This window comes from Belonocnema kinseyi, chromosome 2 (genome assembly GCF_010883055.1).
Source record: "Belonocnema kinseyi isolate 2016_QV_RU_SX_M_011 chromosome 2, B_treatae_v1, whole genome shotgun sequence".
Lineage (NCBI taxonomy): Eukaryota > Metazoa > Arthropoda > Insecta > Hymenoptera > Cynipidae > Belonocnema > Belonocnema kinseyi.
In genome coordinates, this window is record NC_046658.1 from 103,853,138 (window position 1) to 103,876,590 (window position 23,453).

The following is a 23,453-nucleotide window of genomic DNA, read 5'->3' on the forward strand; positions in this document are numbered from 1 at the left end:
CAATTATTTTATTCAAAGCAACCTTTTTTCGTCGAAAATTCATCTTTTTTGATTGGAAGTTAACCTTTTGCCGAAAATTATTATTTTGTTGGAAATGTAACTGTCTTCTAAAAAATTCATATTTTTGCTTGAAAATTAATTTCTCTGTTTAAAAATCAAATATTTGTTTAAAAATTCATCTTCATTGAAAATTATATTTTTTGTTTATAATTCAAATTTAAAGGCTCATAATTGAACTGTTTTTCCCCTTCAAATTCGCCTTTTTTGCTTGAAAATTCAACTGTTTGGTTGAAGTTTAATATTTTTTGTTTAAAAATTCAACTCTCTTCTAAATAATTCATCTTTCTGAGTTCAAAATTTAACTATTTGATAGAAAATACTACTTTTTCGCAGAGATTTAATCTTTTTTATTGATTTTTTTATTAATTTAAAAATTCAGTCTGTTTTTGCTAAAAAGTAATGTTTTGCTTTAATTTCTCCTTTTTTGGTTGAAAATTAACTTCTTTTTGCTTGAAAAATAATTTGATTTTTTAACACTGCTCTTTTTTTGAAAGTAATATATTTTGATTAAAAATTCAACTCTCTAATAAAAAATTTAGTTTTCTACGTTGAAAATGAGCTTTTTTTTTGAAAATTTAAACTTCTGAGGTTCATAATGCAACTGTTTTTTTTTTTTTTTTTTTTTTTTTTTTTTTTTTTTTTTTTTTTTTTTTTTTTTAATTTGTCATTTTAATCTTTTTCGTTTGAATAATCGACCATTTGGTTGAAAATTTAACTATTTTACTAAAATTTTGTTACAAATTCGTCTCTTTTTCTTGATGTTTCTCAACTATTTAGTTGTTTGAATAAAAATTTGTTTAAAATTCGTTTCTTTTTCTTGATGTTTCTCAACTATTTAGTTGTAAATACAACTGTTCGCTTAAAAATGATTTTTTTTTATATTTAACTTTTTAATTACAAATGAATTTTTTTTTTTTAAGTCAAGCGTCCGCTAAACCATTCAACTTTTTGATTTGAAAGCCTAACTTGGGTTAAAAATTCGTTTAATTTGGTTGAAAATTGATCTGTTTTGCTGAAAATGCATTATATTGCGCCTTGAAATCTTAAGAATTTAAAGTGTTTCATATTGAATTCAATATTAAATTTAAAGCCTTAATTGTTGAGTAATTTCAAGTTTAAAATATTCATAATGAATGTTCCTAAAATTCAAAATTAATGTAAATTATAAACTTCTCTTCATTTTTGACAAGCTAGCTGTTCAGAAAAAAATATTTTAAACCCATATTGAGAAACCTTCAAGCTAAATGACTTTTAAAAACTTCTTTTTAACTTTAAAGTTTATTTTGATTGTGCAAAGAATATTTGAAGGCGAACTGAATTATGAGCTCTATATTCCTAAACAAATAAAGTTATTATTTCAGCAATTTCGTATCTGACACTGTTTTTTTTTCATTATCTTTAAAAATTTGTTATGCCTTTTTTCGAAATACCATGCGACTTTCTTTGCTATTTTTTTTTGTGTGTGGCTAATGCGATTTTTTAGGCCTTCTAGTCGATCCGAACCCAGCGTGTTTGTGATACAAGTTAGCAAACTTATTTAAAATTAAAAAATATTTTTATTATCAGGAATGTTAGATGGGTACGATGCACTAATATCGACCGCTCTACAAATTTCGGAATTGGTCAAGCCTGTAGAAACGGAATACTTTCAGAAATTTAATTTAACGTGGGAGTCTTTTAATAAAAAACTATATCAGGACTATGTATATACCGATCCTTTAATTCAGAACAAACTTCCACCCTTTATTGGACAGGTAAATAATTGTTTAAAAAATAATTTCTGTATACTGATTTTAGTTATACCTATTTGGGAAGAATTCACTGGGCTCTTAAAAATGCATTTTTAATAATGGTTTGCACTTAAAGTTACGGAAACTGCTGCCTCTAAAGGGTCCAGAATACCAGGGCCTCGTTCATAGGTACCTCGCATTTGACGATGAAATGACCAGGATTGTTAATCTGTGGCCGGAAGCTGTGCAGTTGATCGATAAGCACAAGTAAAAATAGCTTTTGATAAAACGTTCACAGAAACTTGATGTAGCAGCATTAACGTTTTATGCAAAAATTTCAGTATGGAACAAGCTGCTCGAATAGTAAAACTGCGAAGGTTCAGAGAGGGTTGGGAGACGTTTACAACGTGGTGGAAACAAGTACAGCAGCAGGAGACGTACAAAAGACACGAAAGGTATGTCACAAGTTTTCTTTTTCAATGTATCTTGATGCATTTAAAGTACAGGTCTCGGACTCACGTCACTTATTGACACTTTTTTTTTAAAGATGCAACTGTTTTTTCACTCTGCATTTAACAGGATGTCTATCCTGCCCGAAAAACTGAAATTATCAGGGAATTGTCATGTGCCTGAAAATGTCAAGTCATTTTTTTTTAATCAGGCAATTCTTTCGAGAACGTGCTTAATTTTTCTTTAAATTGCCATATAAATTTGAATAACACTGATTCATCAATTGTCAAAGTAGCTTTTTATTACTTTCAGGGTGCACAGTCTTCCCCCCTTTTTCTTGAAATCTCTTATTTCGAACTATTTTCAAAAAACGTCCACTTTTCTGTTTAAATATACGATATTTGAAAATGCAATATTTAAATTACGCGGAAAGTTATCTGAAATTACCAAGTGTATTATTATTGAATAAAAATTGAATCAATTATATCACTTGAATAAATTGTTTATGAATAAATAATGTACACGTTTCAGATGATGAATCATTAAAAATAAATGCTCTAAAAAATTGGAAGCTGAAACATTTTAAAGCATGTTGAAAATGTGAAAACTAGAGAGAGAAGTTGTTAGTCAATATAAACTTTGAACAGTTACATAATGTATAGTAGTTTTTCAATAAGTATTAGAAGGTGAAACCTTTTCAGTTAACATGAAAAAAGCTAAATACCTAATTAAAAAATGAAATATTGAAAATCTATCAAGTGCAATGTTAATTTTTTTAACTCGAGCAATTTTGATTTTAACTCTAAGAGCATTGAAAAGTATGGCGGAGTAGAAATGCTAAAATAAATCAAATCATTAAATCTGTGGGGGAAAAACTTGTGGTTTGGAATTCGAGAAAATTAAAAACCAAATTTAAATCAGTCAAAATTAATGATTTCAAATTCAAAATATTTTCTACTGGTTCAAAAATTATGGCGAATTTGTTATATTTACAGCTTTTACTATTGAACAATAATAAAAAATTACTGGATTTAAAAATAAATGTTTTGGTCAAACAAAAATTTTTTTTAATGTGCGAAAACATGTTTTTTTTGTTTTTGTTTTTTGATTGAGTGATATGTACACATTTTAAAAAAGTTGAATATGCCAAATCTGAAATTTGTTCAGCCTGAACCAAATACAAATTTTATCATATTGCTTCTTCAGAAAAAATTTTGTTATGATTTAAGATTTTTGGGATTTCATTTTTGTTTGCGTTTTTGGAAGGTTATAAACACCAGGAAAAAAATTAATGGGAAATCTGAAAAGCTAAAGAATTGTCAGGTTCGGGTCAACAAGAAAAAACATGTTTTTGTACAAATTCTAAATAAGGCAAATTTTGTGTTCAACTAAAAAATTTCGCTCTACGGAAGACTGTAGTTTTTAGTTTACATAAAAAATGTTAATTATAGTAAGGAATAAATTATAAAAACTTGGAAAGAAGTACGTATGAGAACGATGTTAAACATATCAAAATTGTTTATTTAACTTATTTTCCTTTTTCTCAGACTTTCTTAAATCACTGTGAATTTATTTCCATAGTAAGTATATCCAATTTTTTAAAATAAATTTTTTGATGGCAGAAATAATTGCAAATTATTTAAAAAATAGCATTTCTTATAAAAAGATTGTTTATTCTTTTCGACATGCACAAAGAAATGGTTAATCTTTCCCCGTTTTCGTGAGAAAATCACACTATTGAACTCCTTTTGCCTTGTGATCCCCGTACTGTATTTAACTTTTCTGTTGAAAAATCGTTGTTTTTTTGTTTTTTTTTAGATTCATTTTTTCACCGAAAGTTTAACTATTCAGTTGAAAATTGATCGTTTTTATTGGAAACTCGAAATATTTATTTAAAAATTCATGTATTTTGTTGAAAAGTCGTTCTTTTTGGTAGAAAATTAATCTTCTTGATTAAAAATTCATCCTTTCGCTAGAGAATTCAAAAGTTTGTTTGCAACTATTTTACTCTCTTGACTGAAAATACAATTAATTTTTAAAAATCGTCTTTTTTGGTTGAATTAAACTGCTCTTAATTAAAATTCTTAATCTATTTTGGGTGAAGTATCAACTAATGCATTTTTCATTCACAATTCATCTTTTATGTCATGATAATTATTTTTTTAATGCAAATTTAACGATTACAGTTTAAACTTTAAACTATTTGGTTAAATATTATTTTTTTTTTACTGAAACTATTGATATATTTGTTAAAAATTCCACTTTTCAGGCTGATAACTTAACTTTTTCTAAACAATTCGTATTTTGGGCTCGAAAATTCAACTATTTGGTTTAAAATTAAATTATTTTATTGAAAGTCACCTTTTTTAGTTGAAAATTCATCTTTCTTGTTTGGAAATGAACCTTTTGCTGAAAATTATTATTTTTTGGGGAATTCAACTGCCTTCTAAAAAATTAATATTTTTGCTTGAAAATTAACTCCTGTGTTCAAAAATCAAGGTATTTGTTTAAAATTCAACTTTTTGGTTGAAGTTTAATATATATATTTTTTAATTTAATTATTTTATTCAAAGTCATCTTTTTTAGTTGAAAATTCTTCTCTTTTTTAAGAGATTATTCTTCTCTGTTGAAAATTAATCTTTTTGTGCGAAAATTTAATTCTTTTAGTTAAAGATTCAGCATTTTAATTAAAAATTCATCTTTTTGATTTAAAATGCAAATATTAGAGTTCAAGATTCATAATTTTAGTTCAAAAATAATCACTTTGTTGGAAAATTTAACTATTTTTTGGAAAATTGTATATTTTTTAATTCATTTTTAAAAATATTCCAGCATATAAGTTGAAAATGCATTTCTTTAGCTGAAAATTATTTTTTCAAGCCGAAAATTCAACTATTCCATTTTCGGTTGAAAATGTGTTGTTTTTTTTTTTTTTTTAGTTAAAAATTCAACTTTTTGGTTGAAAATTCGTGCCTTTAAAAAAAATCTTCTTTTTGGTAGAAAATTAGTCTTCATGTTTGAAAATTAAACTTCTTCATTCTTCATTTTTTTTATTGCAAATAAAATAACTTTTTTAAAGTTAAACGCTTTTGTTGAAAATTGATCTTTTCCTTTTAAAATTGATCTATTCCAGTCGAAAATTAATCTTTTTGATTGCATTTTTGGGGTGGAAAATTATTTTTCTAACTAAAAATTTAACTATTCAAGTTTTACATATGGATCTTTTTTAGTTGAAAATTCAATTATTGGGCTGAGATTTCATATGTTTAGCAGAAAAATGTTTTTTTTTTCGGTGTATAATCCGTAATTCTAAAATCAGTTACTAAAAAATTTCCAGTTTTAGCTCTTAATTTTTAAGCGTACGCATTTTCAATTTAATGACTTTTAAAATGTAGCTTTTGAGACTTAATGTCTTAAATAATTAAAAATTAAAGGCGTTTGAACTTCAAAATTTTCGAATAAAACACTTTTTTTAAGCTCATTAAGTTTTACAAGACGATTCTGAATTTGTTCTAAATTAAACAATGTACAGAATTTTACGTTAAAAATTTAAGTGGTTTAAATCGAAAGCCTTAGTTTTAAAAGAAATGTAAACGTTTGATTGAAACTTTATAAACTATTTTCAATTTTAAAATAATTTCAAAGTAATATTCATGATTGAACGCTTTATTAAAAAATCCTTATAAAATATTGTTTCAGTTAAAAAAATTCCTTTTTTTACAAATCCAGTTAAAATAATTTTAACTAAGAAAAAGACTAAAAAATAAATAATTTGAAATAGAGAGCTTTTTATGTTCTATTTTAACATATTTTATTTGCAAGAAAAAATGTTGAATTTCAACGTATAAATAAATGATTTTTTATTTAGAAAAAATAATTGAAAGAAAGTATTTCAAGAGATTTAAACAAAATTTTGACGTATCAATGACAATTTAATCTATCAGCTTGTACCAACTTCGAATAAAAATAATTTAACTTTGAATTTCACTTTATTTCACTTGAAGTTCACTTTAAAACAATTTTAATCGTTCAATTTGTATTTTTTCTATCTAAAAATTGTTTGAAATGATATATAATTTTAAATATGTACAAATTTATAGATTTTATATTATTTAAACAGAATGTAATCCATTTTGTACGTGTAAATTGTCGAGCATTTTAATTTTGAGTGATTTAAATTGCAGTTCAGTTTTTATTACTTCAAATGAAAAATCTTTAGCTTTAAGAGTTGCTTTTTTAAATCCCAATGACCGTGAAAAATTTCTAAGAATCGGGAATTTTGCCATCTATTAAAATGGGCACTCTGAAGGGGCTTTCTCTGATTCTACTGAATTTCTGAGGATTTCAAAAATTGAATTATTTTTTAAAGAATTTAAAAATATTTTACAGATTTCAAGATGTTTTGCTAAATTTTCCTCGATTTTTATGGGATTACGCAAGATTTAAGTGATTTTTATCAATTTAAAACGATTTTATAGTCCTGATTATATTATAAAGGATTCTAAGAGATTTCAAAAAGGTATCCAGGATATCAATGATATTTAAAAGAAAATTTGAATGAAATTTCAAGGCGTTTCGCCAGATCTAAGAGATTAATAGGTTTTTAAAAGAAATTAAAAGATTTTAAAGAATTTTATGGGATTTAAAAAGATCAGCAGATTTCAGGGATTTTTACAATAATTTCACCCGGCTTAATAGGTGATGTATAAATTGTATACAATATGTAAAAAATAGTACACCCTTCGATTTAATATTTTTTTTAAATTGCATTACACTTTTTTAAAAATATTTTTCCAAATTTCTGCTACTTTTGGCCCAATTTTCGAATTCGTCAAACGAGTCCGAGGCCTAGAAGTATGAAAAGTATTTACGATATTTTGCTTATAAATTGTTCAGGTTACAGGAAGCCAACAATCAGTTAGGAAAGGAATCTCAGGAAGGAGTTGTCGCGAATGGTTCTAACGGTAGAGTTCCAAGTCCTGTATGTCTTTTAGACACACTCAGTATTCCCCCGAAGCACGACATCGCACAATTTTTACTCGATGCTAAAACGTCACACCAAAGGCTAGTTGATGTTTTAAAATCGATAATTGTGTCAAAGGATCATTTGACAGTCAAGGATTATGGCATAAATATGCCTAATCATCCAAACATGAATGATCTTGAGTTTCAATGTGGATACGAGTGCGCGTCAACACTCATTCAATCTTTCGCTACGTTGATAGCGAACAGGTATGTAAGAAGCGATACAAATTTTGTAGTATTAATCGAATCACGATTTCCAAGCCATCTCCAAGAGGAAAATTCAGCTTTTTGTTTGAAAATTAGACGATTTGGTTAAAAATTATTATTATTTTTCGATTCATCAGTTTAGTTAAATTTATTTTCTTTGAGTAAAAGTTTAATTATTCTTGGAAAACTATTGTATTTTGTTGAAAATGTCTTTTTTTAAAAATAAAAATAAAATTTTATTTAAAAATGTAATTTTCATCTTTTGTTGAAAATCTATTTTTTGGTTTAAAATTCAACTGTTTGGTTGAAAATGCATGCAATTGGTCAAAAATACGTTGTTTTTTTTTAAATAAAAATAATCACATTAATCGTAAATTTCGCTTTTTGGTTGAAAATTCGTCTTTTTGGTAGAAATGAAGCATTTTTGGTTGAAAAATTGCTTATTGTGGTTCATGATTCATCATTTTAGTTAATATACTTTTCTTTTATTAAAATTTTAACTATTTGTTAAAAACTCTTGTATTTTGTGAAACATTTATCTTTTTTGGGAGAATATTATACTTCTTTGTTGAAAATGTTTCTTTTTGAAGATTTAAATCTGTGGTTGAATATTTAAGTATTTTGTCGAAAATTCTGTTTTTTTAGTAATAGATTAATTGTTTTAACTACAATTTTAATTATATTATTTGTTCAAATTTGACCTTCTTGACTTATAAACTAAACTATTTGGTTGACAATTCATATTTGATCCTGGTTTAAAACCAATTTTTTTTTAACTGAAAATTTAATTATTCTATTTTAAGTTGAAAATATATGTATTTTTATTTGATAATTCAACTATTTGGTGGAAAATTGATTTATTCTGTTTAAAATTCGTCTTCTTTGACAAATTTATTTTTTGTCTTTTTGGATGGAAAGTGCATATTTTTGGTTCAAATTTCGCTATTTAGTTAAAAATTCATTTTTTGCTTTAAGATTCATCGTGTTTAAGTTGAAAATTCATTTCTTTACTTGAAACCTTAAATATTTTTTTGAAAATTGTTTTTTTTATGGATAAATAATTTTTGAAACTGAAAATTTTAATATTTGTTTTATGCTCGAAAACTTGTATTTTTATTTGAATATTTACGTATTTTATTTAAAAATGCAATTTGTTTGGTAGGAAATACATATTTATAGGTTCGAAATTCATTTGTTTATGTAGAAATTTTGATTTCTTGCTTTTTAATTCAAGAATTCGATTGAACTTTAATTTTTTTGCTCAAATTTATATTTTCGGTTTGAAAAGTAAATTGTTTTGTAGAAAATTCATCTTTTTGGCTTGGTAATTCAGTATTTCAGATGATATTTTTTGTTATTTTATAAACAATCTTACTTTGTTGAAAACTCCATTACAATAACAATTTGACACAATAATAAAAACAATAATTTGTTTTAGTTGATTCATATATTTTGATAAAAATTCGTCTTTTTGGTTAAACTCAACTGATTTTGGTTTGAAACTTAAATTTTTTGGTTTAAAATTCCACAATTTTGTTGAATAATCAATTTTATGTGGTTGAAGATTAATTTTTTGAATAAAAATTTAACTATTCTATTTTAAGTTAAAAATTGTCTTATTTTTTTTATTTGATAATTCAACTGTTTGGTTAAAAATTCATGTGTTTTTTTTTTAATTTCGTCTTTTTGACAAAAGATTAAGCTCATTAGTTAAAACTTCATGTTTTTGGTTGCAAATTTAAATATTCTATTTCTTAATGAAAATTTAACTTTTTGGGTGAGCTTTTTTTCTTTATTGACTAAAAATACTTCTTTGTCAAAAATTCAATTCTTTCGTTGAAAAATTCTTTCGTTCTTGTTTTGAAAATTATTATTTTTTGGTTGAGGATTCAACTAGTTTGTTTAAAATTCTTGTTTTTTTTTTGGTTGCATACTATTTTGTTGTTGTTGAAAATTCCTTTTTTTGTTGTTAATGATTAATTGTTTTTAACTGAAAATTTAATTATTTATGTTTTGCTTAAAACGTTCTCATTTTCCGTTGAAAACTTGTCTATTTGATTGAAAATTCATCGTTTTTCATATAAAATTAATTTTCTTCATTGGAAATTCATATTGAGCATTGAAAAATCAATATAAAATGATGTATGACTGTTGTCGCTAAAACTCTTAAAAATAAATTAAGAAACATTTTGTGTAATTAGCATTATTGATCTTGTACCCGGAGAGAAATTTCAAGGAAATATTTTACGGAACCCATGCTATTGCAGCAACGACCGTTGTTCTAAAAGCAAGGGTTCCGCGATTTTAGTTCTTGCGCAAAAGCGAGAATAAAATCAAGGAGCAGTTCCGTGAATTAATATCTTGAAATTTCTCTTCGTGTATTAGGTTTAAGTTTGTTTTGGTACGTATAATAAAAGTTTATATCGTTCAGGGAACATACAAAATTGGTCAGAAAAAATGCACGTAAACTCGAAATTGGGATTCTGTAACAACCCTGTCCTTGAAATCTTTTGAACTATTTGTGTAATCTTTGAAATTAAGTGTGCATTAAAAAGCCCCCTCAGTAATTTCTGAAAAAGAAGGAATAATTCTACTCATTTTGATTAGGCGGAACAAAGGCAAGTGCAGTGAAAATCATTCAGACACTTCACTGGTCATCGACGAAGAAAACTGTACTTACTGCACCTTGTCCCCTCTCTTAAATTCCAACCTTTTCATGGTAATTATGAATCTGCGTTTTCCAGTTCGGCAATTTAATCGAAATAACATCAATTGTGAAATTTTCATTCGTAGGTAAAAGAGCTCTCCATGGAAGAGGAATCTTCACATTCTAAAGACAAACTTTTTCCACCCTTCAACAATGACATTGCAGGTGACTAGAAAATTTTTTAATTTAAAAAAGAAAAAGATTGACAGGGTAGAAATTAAAATGATTGAATTTAAATATGAACTATAGGAATGGCGAAGCGTATAGCGTCGAATTTTTCGGCGATCAAGGACCTTTACAATCAGGTGAGCTCTGCGATGCCTTGCGAGTGTCCAGAAGTTGTGACACCTCAAGCGGAGTGGACCAATCCGAATCTGAATGCAATTGACGAACCGAAATTATTAGAGTGCGAAACTGAGTCGGCTCAACCAAAGGAAAGTAGATCGAATTGTGTCGCAGAGGATGTAGACTTTAGGAAACTCGACTTCCAGTCGTGTCCCTGCGTTTATCAGCATACCAAAGACATCGCAGAGAAAAGGAAAGAAGTGGACAATCCGCCCTGTCCGTGTTTGCTAAATTCCAAACGAAAACTAGACACGTGTCCCTGTTTGAAAAATAGTAAGTGTTCGCGGCTACTTATTTCCAGCCGTTGGCAGGGTTGCTACATGTCAGAGAATTTTTGAATGTCAGGGAGTTTAAAAGTGGGTTTTCTCGAAAATTCGTCTTTTTGGGTTGAAAATTCAACTATTCTGATAAACAGTTACAACTATTTGGTTGGAAATTTACTTTTTTTTTCGTGGTAAAAATCTAACTTTTTTCTTCAAAATTAATATTTTTGGTGCTTTGTAGACAATTCATCTTTTTGGGATAAAAATTAATTTTTTTGCTTGAAAATTAGGTTTTTTAACTGAAAATGTGACTGTTCCATCTTCAGTCGAAAATTCGACTTTTTGGATAAAAAATTACTATTCTTGGTTGAAAATTAATCTTTTTGATTGAACATGTATATTTTTCGTTGAAGATGTATTTTTTTTGGTTAAAAACTTAACTATTTCCATGAGAATTCATCTTTTTTATTAAAAATTCAACTATTTGGTTGAAAATTCATGTATTTTGATAAATATCCATCTTTTTTGGTAGAAAATTGATCTTTATTTTGAACATTCTTTTCTTTGTTTAATAACTTACCTATTTGGTTTAAAATTCCTCTTTTTTGGTAAAAATTTAATTTCCGTGGCTGAAAATTCAATGATTAGATAGAAAATTCATGTATTTTCTAAAGTTTCATCTTTTTTGTATTTTTCGTTTAAAATTCCGCTATTTGGTTGAATATTCGTCCTTTTTGGCCTGAATAAAGCATTTTCAGTTGGATTTTTTTTCTTTTTTGTAGAAAATTAATCTATTAGTAATTTGTTCCTTTTTTTAAATTTATTTTTTAAACTAAACATGTAACTTTTCTTTCTGTTAAGGCTTAAAAATGGATTTTTTTTATAATTAGGAATTCATGTATTTTGTTTCAAATTTGTCTTTTTTGGTAGATAATTCAACGATTTGGTTAAAAATTATTTAAAAAAATTTTTTTTTGCGATTCATCAATTTAGTTAAATTTATTTTCTTTGAACAAAAGTTTTATTATTATTTGAAAACTATTGTATTTGGTTGAAAATTCGTCTTTTTTGGTGGGAATGAAGTATTTTTGGTAGAAAGTTTGTTTATTTTGGTTGAAGATTCATCATATTAGTTAATATACTTTTCTTTCATTAAAATTTTAACTATGTTGAAAACTCTTATATTTGGTGAAAAATTGATCTTTTTTTTTTTAGTTAAAGATTAATTGTCTTCACTACAAATTTAATTATTCTATTATTTGTTACAAATTGACCTTCTTGACTTTTAAACTAAACTATTTGGTTGACAATTCGTATTTCTTGTCAGAATATATATCTTCTTGTTTGGAAATTCATCTCTTTGGTTAAAAACTTAACTATTTGGTTGAAAATTCGGTTTTTTTTTCTCCAAAATACTTGTCTTAACTTGAATTGTTTTCTTTTTAGTTCAAAATTTACGTGTTTGATTAAAAATTCGTATTTTATGAAAGAAAATTAATCTTCTTGGCAGAAAATTCATCCTTTTGTTGAAAAATCATTTATTTGGTTAAAAATTGATCTATTTTGAAGAAAATGTAATGCCTTTAAGGTGCAATATCTGTGTATAGACTGAATTTTCCTGAATTCTTTGAAATATTTCAGGGTATTTTCAAAGTTTCCTAGAAATTTTTCATAGAGTTCAATAATTTGAAGCAATTTTTAAGATTTTAGGGTATTTTAAAACTTCTAAAATCTAAGTCTTTTTCAAGAGCTTTCAATTTGAAAAATTTTTAAGTTTCAAAAGACTCTAAGGAATTTTTTAATAATGTCATTAATTTACAGGGATTTCAAAGCGTTTGAAATCTTTCAAGATAAAGAATTTTCTAGAATTGCGGAAGATGTGGAAATTTAAATATTTCACAGGATTTTTTAAGATTTCAATGATTTTAAGGGATTTTAAAGCTTCCAGTGCATTTTAATATATTTTCCAGGGCTTCAGGAATTGTCATAGAATTTCACGGGATTTTAAAATGAGGTATTTTATAGGGTTTCCAACATTTAAAGAGATTTGAAATTATTTTTTTGAATTCACCCTGATTTCTTTGGAATTCTTTTGATTTTTTCAATTCTCTTAAATTTGTCTAAATTTACTGAATGTAATGCAATACAGTGGATTTTTTATATATGTAATTGATCTTTTAACAAATTTAAAGAGATTTCAAAAGACTTTAAGGATTTAAAAAATGGTCGGTTATTTAAAAATATTACAAAGAAATTTTTAACTGATTTCACAAGAAGTGAGGGTGCTTATAGTGTTTCAAAGATGTGAAGAAATTTTAAAATATTTTTTGCAATTTTATTTGGGATTGGCTTTGAATTCTTATTGATGTATCCTGAATTATTTTAAGGCTTTTGAATTCTTCTAAAATCACTCAATTTTACGCAATTTAATGGATTTAAACAAAATTGTTCTTCAATTTATCTCGAACCTTAAATTCTTTGGAATTTTATCAAATTCTTTTGAGTGTCCTTTTAATTTGCCTAAACTCATTTAAAAATTACTAAATTCCATGCATTTTTTCATATTTTTTCATTGTTTTCAATTCACTTGATTGCTTTTTAAATTCAGCTTGATTTTTTATGAATGTCATCGAATTATTCTTATATGCCTTAAATTCTTCTAAATTCACTCAAATTTTACTGACATAAATGGGTTTTTTCAATTTTTTGCAATTTTTCCAATTCATTTAAATTTGTTGCAATTTTTGTAGTCATTAGTCACTTTTTTTGTTAGAAATTAATAGGGTTTTCAAAGATTTGAACTGATTGGAATTTATTTTGAATTTACATTAAATTCTTTTGAATTCCTGAATTCCTACTCAATTCTAGTTAAGTCAAGGGAATTTTTTTAAATTTCATAATTTGTAATTGTTTTCAATTCACTTGATTGCTTTTTAAATTCAGCTTGATTTTTTATCAATGCCATCAAATTCTTCTAATATACCTTAAATTCTTCTAAATTCACTCAAATTTTACTGACAAATGGATTTTTTCGATTTTTTTTTGCAATTTTTGCAGTCATTAGTCACTTTTTTTATTAGAAATTAGTAAGGTTTTCAAAGATTTGAAGTGATTTGATTTTTTTTTAATTCACACTAAATTCTTTGCAATTCCTTGAATTGTTTAAATTCATTTTGCTTCTTCTAAATTTACACAATTCTACTGCCAAGGGATTTTTTTTTTAATTTCATATTTTTTCATTATTTTCGATTACCTTCATTGCTTTTTAAATTCAGCTCAATTTTCTTAATGAATTTTTTCGATTTCTTTTCAATTTTTATACTTCGTTTAAATTATTTTGAACTGTTTTGTAGTCCTTAGTTACTTTTTGGCTAGAAATTAGTAGGATTTGAAGATTTGATGTTCATTTTTTGTTTAATTCACCCTGAATTTTGATTAATTTACTTTAAATTCTTCTAAATTCTTTATAATTCTGTTGAATGTTTTTAATTCACTTTAATTCGACTAAATTTACTTAATTCAGTGGATTTTTCTAAATATTTAAAAATGTCTATTTAATTAATGCTGAAGTCTTTTAAGCTCACTTTGAATTCTTAGGCATTTCCTGAAATTCCTTTGAATTCAATCAAGTTTTTTCGCATGTTTAAATTGATTTCAATTTATTTGATTTTTTTTATTCACCCTGAATTTTCATGATTCTTCTCTTTCCCTAAATTCTTCAAGATTTATTCCAATTTTTCGGAAATAAATCGAATTTTTTATTATTAAAAATTTGTTTTCAATCCATTTGAATTCTTTTGAATTCAAATTGATTTGTTTTGAAGTCTTATGAATTTATCCTGAATTTATTTGAATTTGGTCCCTAAATTTTATCACATAGGGACTGCGAGCCTGTTATTTCGTTGTTTATTTTTTCCTATCTGAAAGAAAATTTTGTCACGGTTCAGGGAATTTTGAATTTGGGATTTTGTAGCAACCCTGCGTTTGTTTTATGATTGGTTTGAATTGAATTCACTCGCTTTTAGCGTGGGTATCAGCTCCTTCAGATGGAACGTCGAACGGTCATTCCGAAGTGCAACCACCGGCGACAGTTCATCCGAAGTCTGATCAAGAGCCACCTAAACCTGTGATGAAAACTAGTTGCACGAATTCTGCTCAAACCCAGACGAGGCATTCGACGACTCAAACGAGAAACACGCCTCACCATCATAATCGTACTGCTCGCCAGGGTAATGAAATTGATGGTTATTTGTTAGTGAATATCATTTGTAATTATCAATTAATGAATATTCATTTTTAGGTTCTACACATTCTCAAGATGTCAAGACTGCAGCTTCTGTTCACAAAGCTCACAGCCACGGCAATCAGTCTTCCGTCGCATGTCACAAACAGCACGTCGTGGAACACATTAAAAGAGTATCTTGCAGCGACTGTTAGTACCTTTTTCTTTCCCTAAAAGTATTTATTAATTAAATTAAAAAAAAAAAAAATATTGCAAAAGTCGAGGAATTTCTATAAAAGGCACTTTAAATAACTGTCAAATTAATTTACAATGTTAAAATTTTAATTATACATTTTTTTTATTCCGTTTAAAACAGACTCAATGTTAAAAATTTCACAGGGTTAAGATTCTTTTCTTTGAATATTAATGGTTAGGGAAACATTACGGAATTTAACTGTTTTGTTAAAAATTCCCTTTTTTCGGTTGAAAATACATCTTTTGGTGTTGCAAGTTTACCTGGAATCCTTCTTGGTTGAAAATTCAACATTTTTTTGTTGTTGAAAATTCGTTTTTAGATTGAAAATTTCATCTGTTTTTGTAGAATTTTTATGTGTTGGTTTGTTTTGTTAAAAATGCGACTGTTTGGTTCAAAAAGTAATCTACTTTTTGGTTTTATTTCGCAGAAATCACATCTTTTAGTAAAAAAAATGTATCCAGTCATTTTAAATGTCGCGTGATACTTACATGATTTGATACTTATGTATAATATATTTTTCGTTTGTAAAATGTCTATAATTTTATCTGAAAATTATAGTTCTGAATGTGCAATTCCAAAACTGTTGTATTTTTGAGGCCTGGAAACCTTAATTTTTGGAGGTTTCAAATTTTTAATTTCACAATATCGTTTCAAATTCAAATATTCAAAATTTCAGGACCTTTTCGTTATTAAATATTTCAAAATTTCTTGTTAAAAGCCTTAAAAGTTTTGAATTTAATAATTTTAGATGTAAACATCAGCAATTTCGAATTGAAAAGATTAAAATTGTACAATTTCAAAATCCAATTTTCAAAGTCCAATTTTTAGTTGAAGATTTAAACAAATAAATCATTTCTAATTGAAAAATCTTTGATTCGGAAATTTCGAGAATGAATAATAATTCAAAAGGAAGATTTTTAAATAATAATAGTGTTGAAAATAGAAAAAGATAACAATTAAACGATTTAAAATTGATACGTCCGTAAATGGATAATTTCGGTAATTTTAAATTGTTATAATTTTAGAGTCCATTTCATTGGTTTTAATTTTACAATTAAAATTGAATTAGTTAAATTTTGGAAAGTATAATGGGCAATTTTAAAATTATTACTTTTTAATCGATTTAAATTTACTTCAAACAATTAACAATTTTAAAGGCTTGAGTATAAAACAGTTTGAATATCACAATTTTTTGTGACCAACATTTTTTTCAGTTTTTAAAATGTTTCCCATTTAAAGTTAATCATCATTTTGAACGTTTTTTTAAGAATAATTCAATTTCTTTTTTCATTGTAGATAAATTTGTCTAATCCGTTTCAATGTTAAATTCTAATTTTATTATTTAATAAAAATGTAAAATTCTAGAATTTCAGAAGCTCTGAATTAAAAATGATTAAAATTCAAAAGTTTTCAATTTTTAATTATTTAATTTTGAAAGCTTTTAATTATAAGAACACAATTTTAATTTCTCTGAATTTTAAATGACCCAATTTTCAAAATCTAAATCTTAAAATATTCAATTTCAAAATTCTTTTTTTTTGTTTTGTTAAAAATTAATTTTTTTTTGTATAAAAATGTAAAAGTTAAATGAAACTTTAACTTTTCAATTTTAAAAAATTTATCTTTAGTTGAAAAATTCACTCATATGTTGGAAAATTCGTCATTTTTGGTTTATCTCAACTGTTTTTTATTTTAAATTAAAATTTTTCTTAGTTGAAATATCTACTATTACTATCTGATTGAAAGCAGGGTGGCCGTTGGACCGGGAAACCTGGAAAACCGGGAAATTTATGAGACAGGGAAAAGCCGGGAAATCACAGTGAATTTATTTTTTGACCGTGAATTTTACAAAATTTTAAAATAAAAAATCTGTCCAAAGTTAATTTGAACCGTTGTTTAAATAATTAGTTAAACAAATGTCATAGGTCAATTGTAACGTTCAAGGTCAGTTAGAGGTTATTTGAAATTAACAAAGTTTTCCAAGAGGTCAGTGTAATTCCTGAAGTAAATTTCAACGAGAAATTCATTGGTGAGTTCTGTATTGATCTTTGTTACAGCGTTTTGAATATTGTAAAATCATAAGGAAATTTTTCATTAAAAGTTCCAGGTCCTATACCAGGTCCTATACCGTTTTTCGATACCTAAGTCAATACCTAAGGCGATACCATAAGTCCTATACCGTTTTTCCATACGAATATTACGAATCGAAACTAAATTTACCTATTCCGAGGACATACTTACTATCTTTCGCTAAAAGATTATTATGGCGCAAGCTAAACTTTCGGAACGAGAGAGGGTATCTGTATTAATGATGCGTGATTGGGGAGATCGAGTTCGATCTTATGATCAAGTTCGTTTGCTTTATAATCGCACTTTTCGTCATGGAGAAGGGTTAAATCCTGTCTCAAAATCAACAATTGAAAGAACTGTAAGGCGCTTTATGAATCATGGATCTATCAAGGACCTTCAGAGAACTGGTCGGCCAAAATTTGCAGGATCTGAGGAGATGCAGATGGACATAGCCCAAGAATTTGTTGAAACCCCACACCTTAGTTTATGTCGATCTAGTGACGAGCGTGACGTTGCTCCTGAGACAGTGCGAAATATTTTAAAAAGCATTAATTTCCATCCATATAGAGATCCTCTTTTCTGGTACAATACAGTATTTTCAGATGAATCTACTTTCACTTTAAAAGGTGAAGTTAACAGACAAAATTGTAGATATTGGTCCGACACAAATCCTGATTGGATGTTGGAGAGTCACAATATCTACAAAAGATTAATGTTTGGGCCGGTATCTTGAATGATACATTGATAGGCCCTTTCTTCATCGATGGAAATCTCAATGCCCGTGCATATGAAGAGCTTCTCAGAAAACAAATTGGACCAAGAATAAGGGAGATTACAGACAATAATTTTCAAAATATTTGGATCCAACAGGACGGAGCAGCGGCTCATTACGGTAGGGATGTTCGAGCATATTTGGACACTCAGTTCCCTCAAAGGTGGATTGGAAGAAAAGGGTGAAATCGAGTGATCTGCTAGATCTCCTGATCTGACACCGCTCGACTATTTTCTTTGGGGTTATTTAAAGAGCAAAGTATACTCAACGCAAACGCAAAGCTTAGCCGAATCGCACAATCGGATTCTGCTACTTTGATTGATAGGGAGATGATTATGCTGTAACTCATTTTTACAATCGCATAGCTTTTTCTCAAGTAGCTCAAGGTTTTCAGTTCGAACATCTTCACTGACGCATGAAAGGCAAGGGGACTCACGCTAATCTAGCACCCCGAAACGTGAGAGGCAAGAGGACTCACGCTAATCAAGCACCCCGAAACGTGAGAGGCAAGGAGACTCACGCTAATCAAGCACTCCAAAGGGAACATAATTTACTACGCCCACGTCGTTGTTCCTGGGTAATGTTAAACGTAAACGTAAACTGCTTGGAAAAAACCTTGAAAAAACCTTGAAGATCATCACCAAGATCAGTACAGAGCTCACCATTGAATTCCTCGTTGAAATTTACTTCAGTAATGACCTTCACTTTTTTGAAAAATATTTTACCTGAGGAAATATTCAACCGTCTCGGGACTTTTTAGACACCCTGCATAGAAATGTCTAACGGTTCATTTAAAACCAGTAATTATAAATGAAATATTCAAAACTAAATGTTCAACTTTACAATTTTAATTGTTCTATTCAAACAAATTTAATGTATTATTTAATTTTTTAAATTTCGATATACAAAATAACAATTGAATACCTGTTATTCTTAGAAAAACCCAAAAAGTTGAAAATTTTTTTTAGAATTTTTGAACAAATTAAAAATATATTTGAAATTTTAGATTATTTCAAATAATTTAAACGTAGTATCTACGTGTACTGATAAGATACGGCTATTTGTATTAAAAATTTCGAAACTTTATAAGAATTTCGAAAGGAATTTAGGGACATTTTTGGAATTTTAAAGGATTGTATAAAAAATTTAAGGGAAAATTCAGTTTCAAGAATATATAATCGTTCAATTTTTAATGTTTCTAGTCTAAAATTGCTTAAAATGATATAATTTTGAAAAAAAGTTATTGGTTCTTCAATCTAGACTTTTAGAGTATTAAAAATGATAACTTGGATTTATATTTTTGGAACCGAATGTATTTAACTTTAAATTGTTCATTTGAAAAGCTTTCATTTTACGCGTGTAAACTTTCATTTTAAAAGTGTAAAATTCAAGAATTCCACTTTGAGTGCTTTAATTTGCAGCTCGGTTTTTATCACTTCAAATGGAAAAACTTTTGGCACGAGAGATTAAAACGGCCATCCTGGAAAGCTTATGTATTGTGTTAAAAATTGAGTTTTTAAATACCAAATTTACTTGCCTTGGTAATAGTTAAATTTCGTTCAAAATTAATTTCTTTGGTTGAAGGTTCATCTCATTGGTTGAAAAATTAACTATTTTGTTGGAAAATCTACCTTTTCCATTTTTGGTTGAATATTGACCTTTTATAGTTGGAAAGTGAACTATTTGGTTTGAAATTTCAATTCTTTTGTTGTAAATTCAAGTATTTTGTTAAAAACTCATTTTTTCTTGGTGGAAAATCGAGCTGCTTTGTTGAACAGTCATCTAAGTGGATAGAAAATTCATCCTTTTAAATTAAAAAATTCATTTTCCATGGCAGAAAAGGATTTTATTTTAGTAGAAATTTAATCTTTTTAGGTTGAAATGTCAGCTATTAAATTTTTGTCGAGAATTCATTTTTTTAGGTTGAAAACTCAATTGTTGATTTAAAAATTCAACTATTATGCTGAATATTTAATTCTTTTGTTAAGAATTCAAGTATTTTGTTAAAACTTAACCGTTTGAATGGACAATTTATCTTTTTTGTTAAAAATTCAACAGTCTTCAAAAATTCTATTGTTTGGATGAAAAAGTGGTCGGGGAAAAGCCAGGACATTTTTAAAATGAAGTCTTGGGACAACCCTGTTATGTATAATTAAAAGTTTATCAATATCAGTGATGCATGAACAATTGAATTGTTATTCAGACAAAAACATATCTGTCTTCTGACGCAATTTGATGTAGCGAGATGTAATCATTAATTGTTTTCTTAGTAAGCCCCGGTGATGGAGATTGTTCAGATTCAGGAAGCAGTCACGAGGATTCTTGTTCGACAAGTAGCTCATCTCCCCGGGATTCCAATCGACATTGCGATTGTTGTTACTGCGAGGTTTTTGGTCACGGAGTTGTGAGTAATAAACTAAAAATCAGGTCAAAAGATGAGATATGTAGTGCCACAGTGGCTGTAATCAGATTTTTTTTGGGTTAATTTCTAGCCTTCCGTAGCGCCTGTTAGTCGTAACTACAACGAAATGAGAGATAGATTGAGACAGTTGTTGACAAAGAAAAAGGCTACAAAGTGTAAAGCTGCGTGTAGCCCTCCGAAAAGTCCCGCTGAGTCGTTACCGTCGAATGCGAATTCCGAATCGAAGACGCCGACGTCGTCAAGTCATTCGGCACCGAGGTCAAATACACCTTTATCCACAGCGTCTACTGTTCTGCTGGATAATAGAGATCAAAGAGATTTAGATTCCCTACTAGAATTTATAGAAGGCGGACAAAATGGAAAGAGAGACAATAAAAAGGCTGAAAAGAAGGCGCGGCAGAAACAACGAAAGGTAAGGAAAATATGCATTGGCAACTAGAGTTTTGAGCTGCCGGTTATATTGCTTTGAGAACGGTAATAAGAATGAGAATATAACCGAGAAATAAATTTTCTGAGAATTTATGAGAATCTCAGAATTTATTTTAATTAATTGGGAATGGTTAAATTGCGATACGCCATCTGTTGACAAAAATCCGAAATAGAATAGATACGATTTTAGAGCTGTACATTAATTTTTTTATAAAAGTGTTTTAACTATTTTTGTTGTGGAGTCTAAAGTATTTATTGGATATTCAAAATAAGTCTTTATCGGAAACAAAGGGGTGTAGCTGGAATTTACATCTTATAAAGTTAAGAAACATATTTTTTTTACAGAGATATCTGTATTCTTTTTTAAATTACATTTTCAGTTGACCAACTGTGAATATAAATTAATAATGATTTTTAGAACTATACTGTTCTTTAAGATTTAAAAAGTGAATAATAATTAATTTGACAAGACGATTCGAAATCAGTTCGCAATTTTAAAATTTCCCCCTTCTAACGTTAAAAATTATGGAAACTATTTCAATTGGAAAGTCTTATTAGTTAAACAAATGTAAACGCCCGATTGAAACTGCAAAACTATTTCAAATTTTAAAATGACTTTAAAATAATATATTCATAAACAAAGGCTTTTATTAAATTTGAAATATTATTTCAGTCTAAAATCTTTCATTTTTAAACCATTCAATTTGAAATTGTTTAATCAAGAAAAATTAAGAATTATTTAATATTTATAAATATCTGACTGTTTATTTAAAATCTGTGATTATTGTTAAATATTACAAACTGAATTTTGAACGTTACACTTTAATTGGAATGATGTTACACTTTAATTTGGAATGGCTTCAGAAAATTAAAAAAACATTTCCTATGAAAATTAATAATAATTTTTATTTTGAAAAGGTAATTTTGAGTGATTATTCAAAAAGATTTAGAAAGATTTTAAAAATGATCAAAAATGAATGTGGAAGATTTGAAGGAGATTTGTTTAATTTGGCAGAATTTAAAAAGACGTTTCAAAAAAATTGGATTCATTTTAAAGAATGTTTAGAAATTCTGAAATAATTTCAAAAATAATAAAAAAATTAAAAAAAAATAATGTAAACAACATGCAGATGTTTCAAGGTTTTCAAATAAAATTTGGAAGCATTTTAAGGATTTTTTAACCATTTAAAATATAAATAATTTAACTTTTAATTCAAGAAGTGTTCAGTTTATAAAAAAATGTAATCGTTCAATTTTTAATGTTTCTGGGTTAAAATTGCTTTAAATGATATAATTTTGAAAATTTCCAAATTCATTGATTGATTCTTCAATTTATACTTTAGAGCTATGAAAATGATAACGTGGGATAATATTTTTAGAACTGAATCTGAATCTTTGAACTCTACAATTTATAAAAGTTACAAAATTTATTTTACAGTTTAACTGCATTTAATTAAAAATTGTTCAATTTAAAAGTGATCGTAGCTTCCATTTTATATGTGTAAATTATTTTAAAAGTTTGAAATTCAAGAGTTCCACTCAGGGTGCTTTCATTTGCAGCTCAGCTTTTATTAATTCAAATGGACAAATTGTTAGCTTTAGAGTTCGATTTTTTAAATTTCATTGACCGTGAAAAATGTTTGCGAACCGTAAAATGACCGGGAATTTTTTTCGTGGATTAAAACGGCCACCCTAAATCTTCTATTATTCGTATTCTTCGCATAATCTGGATAAAATCTTTCGCTACATACATTAATTCAAGTTTATTTACATTTAAATTCATTGAAACTTACATGAAATAGTGAAATAATTATATATTTTTTTAAACCTATTTGACAAAAATGTGTCTTTTCACTGTATAATATGGAAATTCTATCTAAAACTGTTTGTTTATTTCTGAAAATTTGTTTTTAGTATTCAATCATTGTTTTATACTTTACAGAATTATCGTAAAAACACTTTTATTAAAAAATTAATGTACAACTTCAAAATTGTACCTACTCCTTCTAGTTTCAGTGTTGGGCACCAGGTGGCTAAATGGTAGACCACCATTCCCAATAGAAAATTGCATGTTTTTGTTAACTTTTCGGTTAAAAATTTAACTCTTTTTTTTTTAAAGTTTGTCTTTTTTTGTTAACGTTTACCTGCTTCAGCAGAAATTAAATCTTTTTTTTTGATAAAAATACAAATGTTTGGTAAGAAATTAAGCTTTTAAAATTTATATTTTGGTGTTGAAAGATGAACTGAAATATTTTATGGATGAAAGTTCTTCTTTAAAAAAAAAAAATCATCTGTTTTAGTACAAAATTGATTTTTTTTTTATAAAAATGCAACTTTTTGGTTTATAATTTAACAATTTTGTTAAAATTTTCTCCTTTTTAGTTGAAAGGATTCGTCTTTTTGGATTGAAAATTCAATTTTTTTGGTAGAAAATTATTTCTTGTTAAAAAATTCATAGTTTGATCGTGAAAATTCGACTGAAATCTTTTTCAACG

General features: G+C 27.0%; 1 protein-coding gene across 2 annotated transcripts in view; it reads left to right on the top strand.

Moving 5' to 3' along the window:
- Positions 1 to 23,453, top strand: part of LOC117183100 — a 49,137-nt gene that overhangs the window by 8,451 nt on the left and 17,233 nt on the right. Inside the window, exons 5-15 of one of the 2 annotated variants that reach the window (XM_033376267.1) lie at positions 1,627 to 1,814; positions 1,927 to 2,057; positions 2,132 to 2,245; positions 7,137 to 7,472; positions 10,080 to 10,191; positions 10,266 to 10,344; positions 10,429 to 10,797; positions 14,813 to 15,016; positions 15,088 to 15,219; positions 20,378 to 20,511; positions 20,600 to 20,941. In XM_033376267.1, coding sequence (XP_033232158.1) covers positions 1,627 to 1,814; positions 1,927 to 2,057; positions 2,132 to 2,245; positions 7,137 to 7,472; positions 10,080 to 10,191; positions 10,266 to 10,344; positions 10,429 to 10,797; positions 14,813 to 15,016; positions 15,088 to 15,219; positions 20,378 to 20,511; positions 20,600 to 20,941 — 2,141 coding nt within the window. The remainder of the gene's footprint in view (positions 1 to 1,626; positions 1,815 to 1,926; positions 2,058 to 2,131; positions 2,246 to 7,136; positions 7,473 to 10,079; positions 10,192 to 10,265; positions 10,345 to 10,428; positions 10,798 to 14,812; positions 15,017 to 15,087; positions 15,220 to 20,377; positions 20,512 to 20,599; positions 20,942 to 23,453) is intronic. The other variant, XM_033376268.1, reaches the window with a different exon arrangement.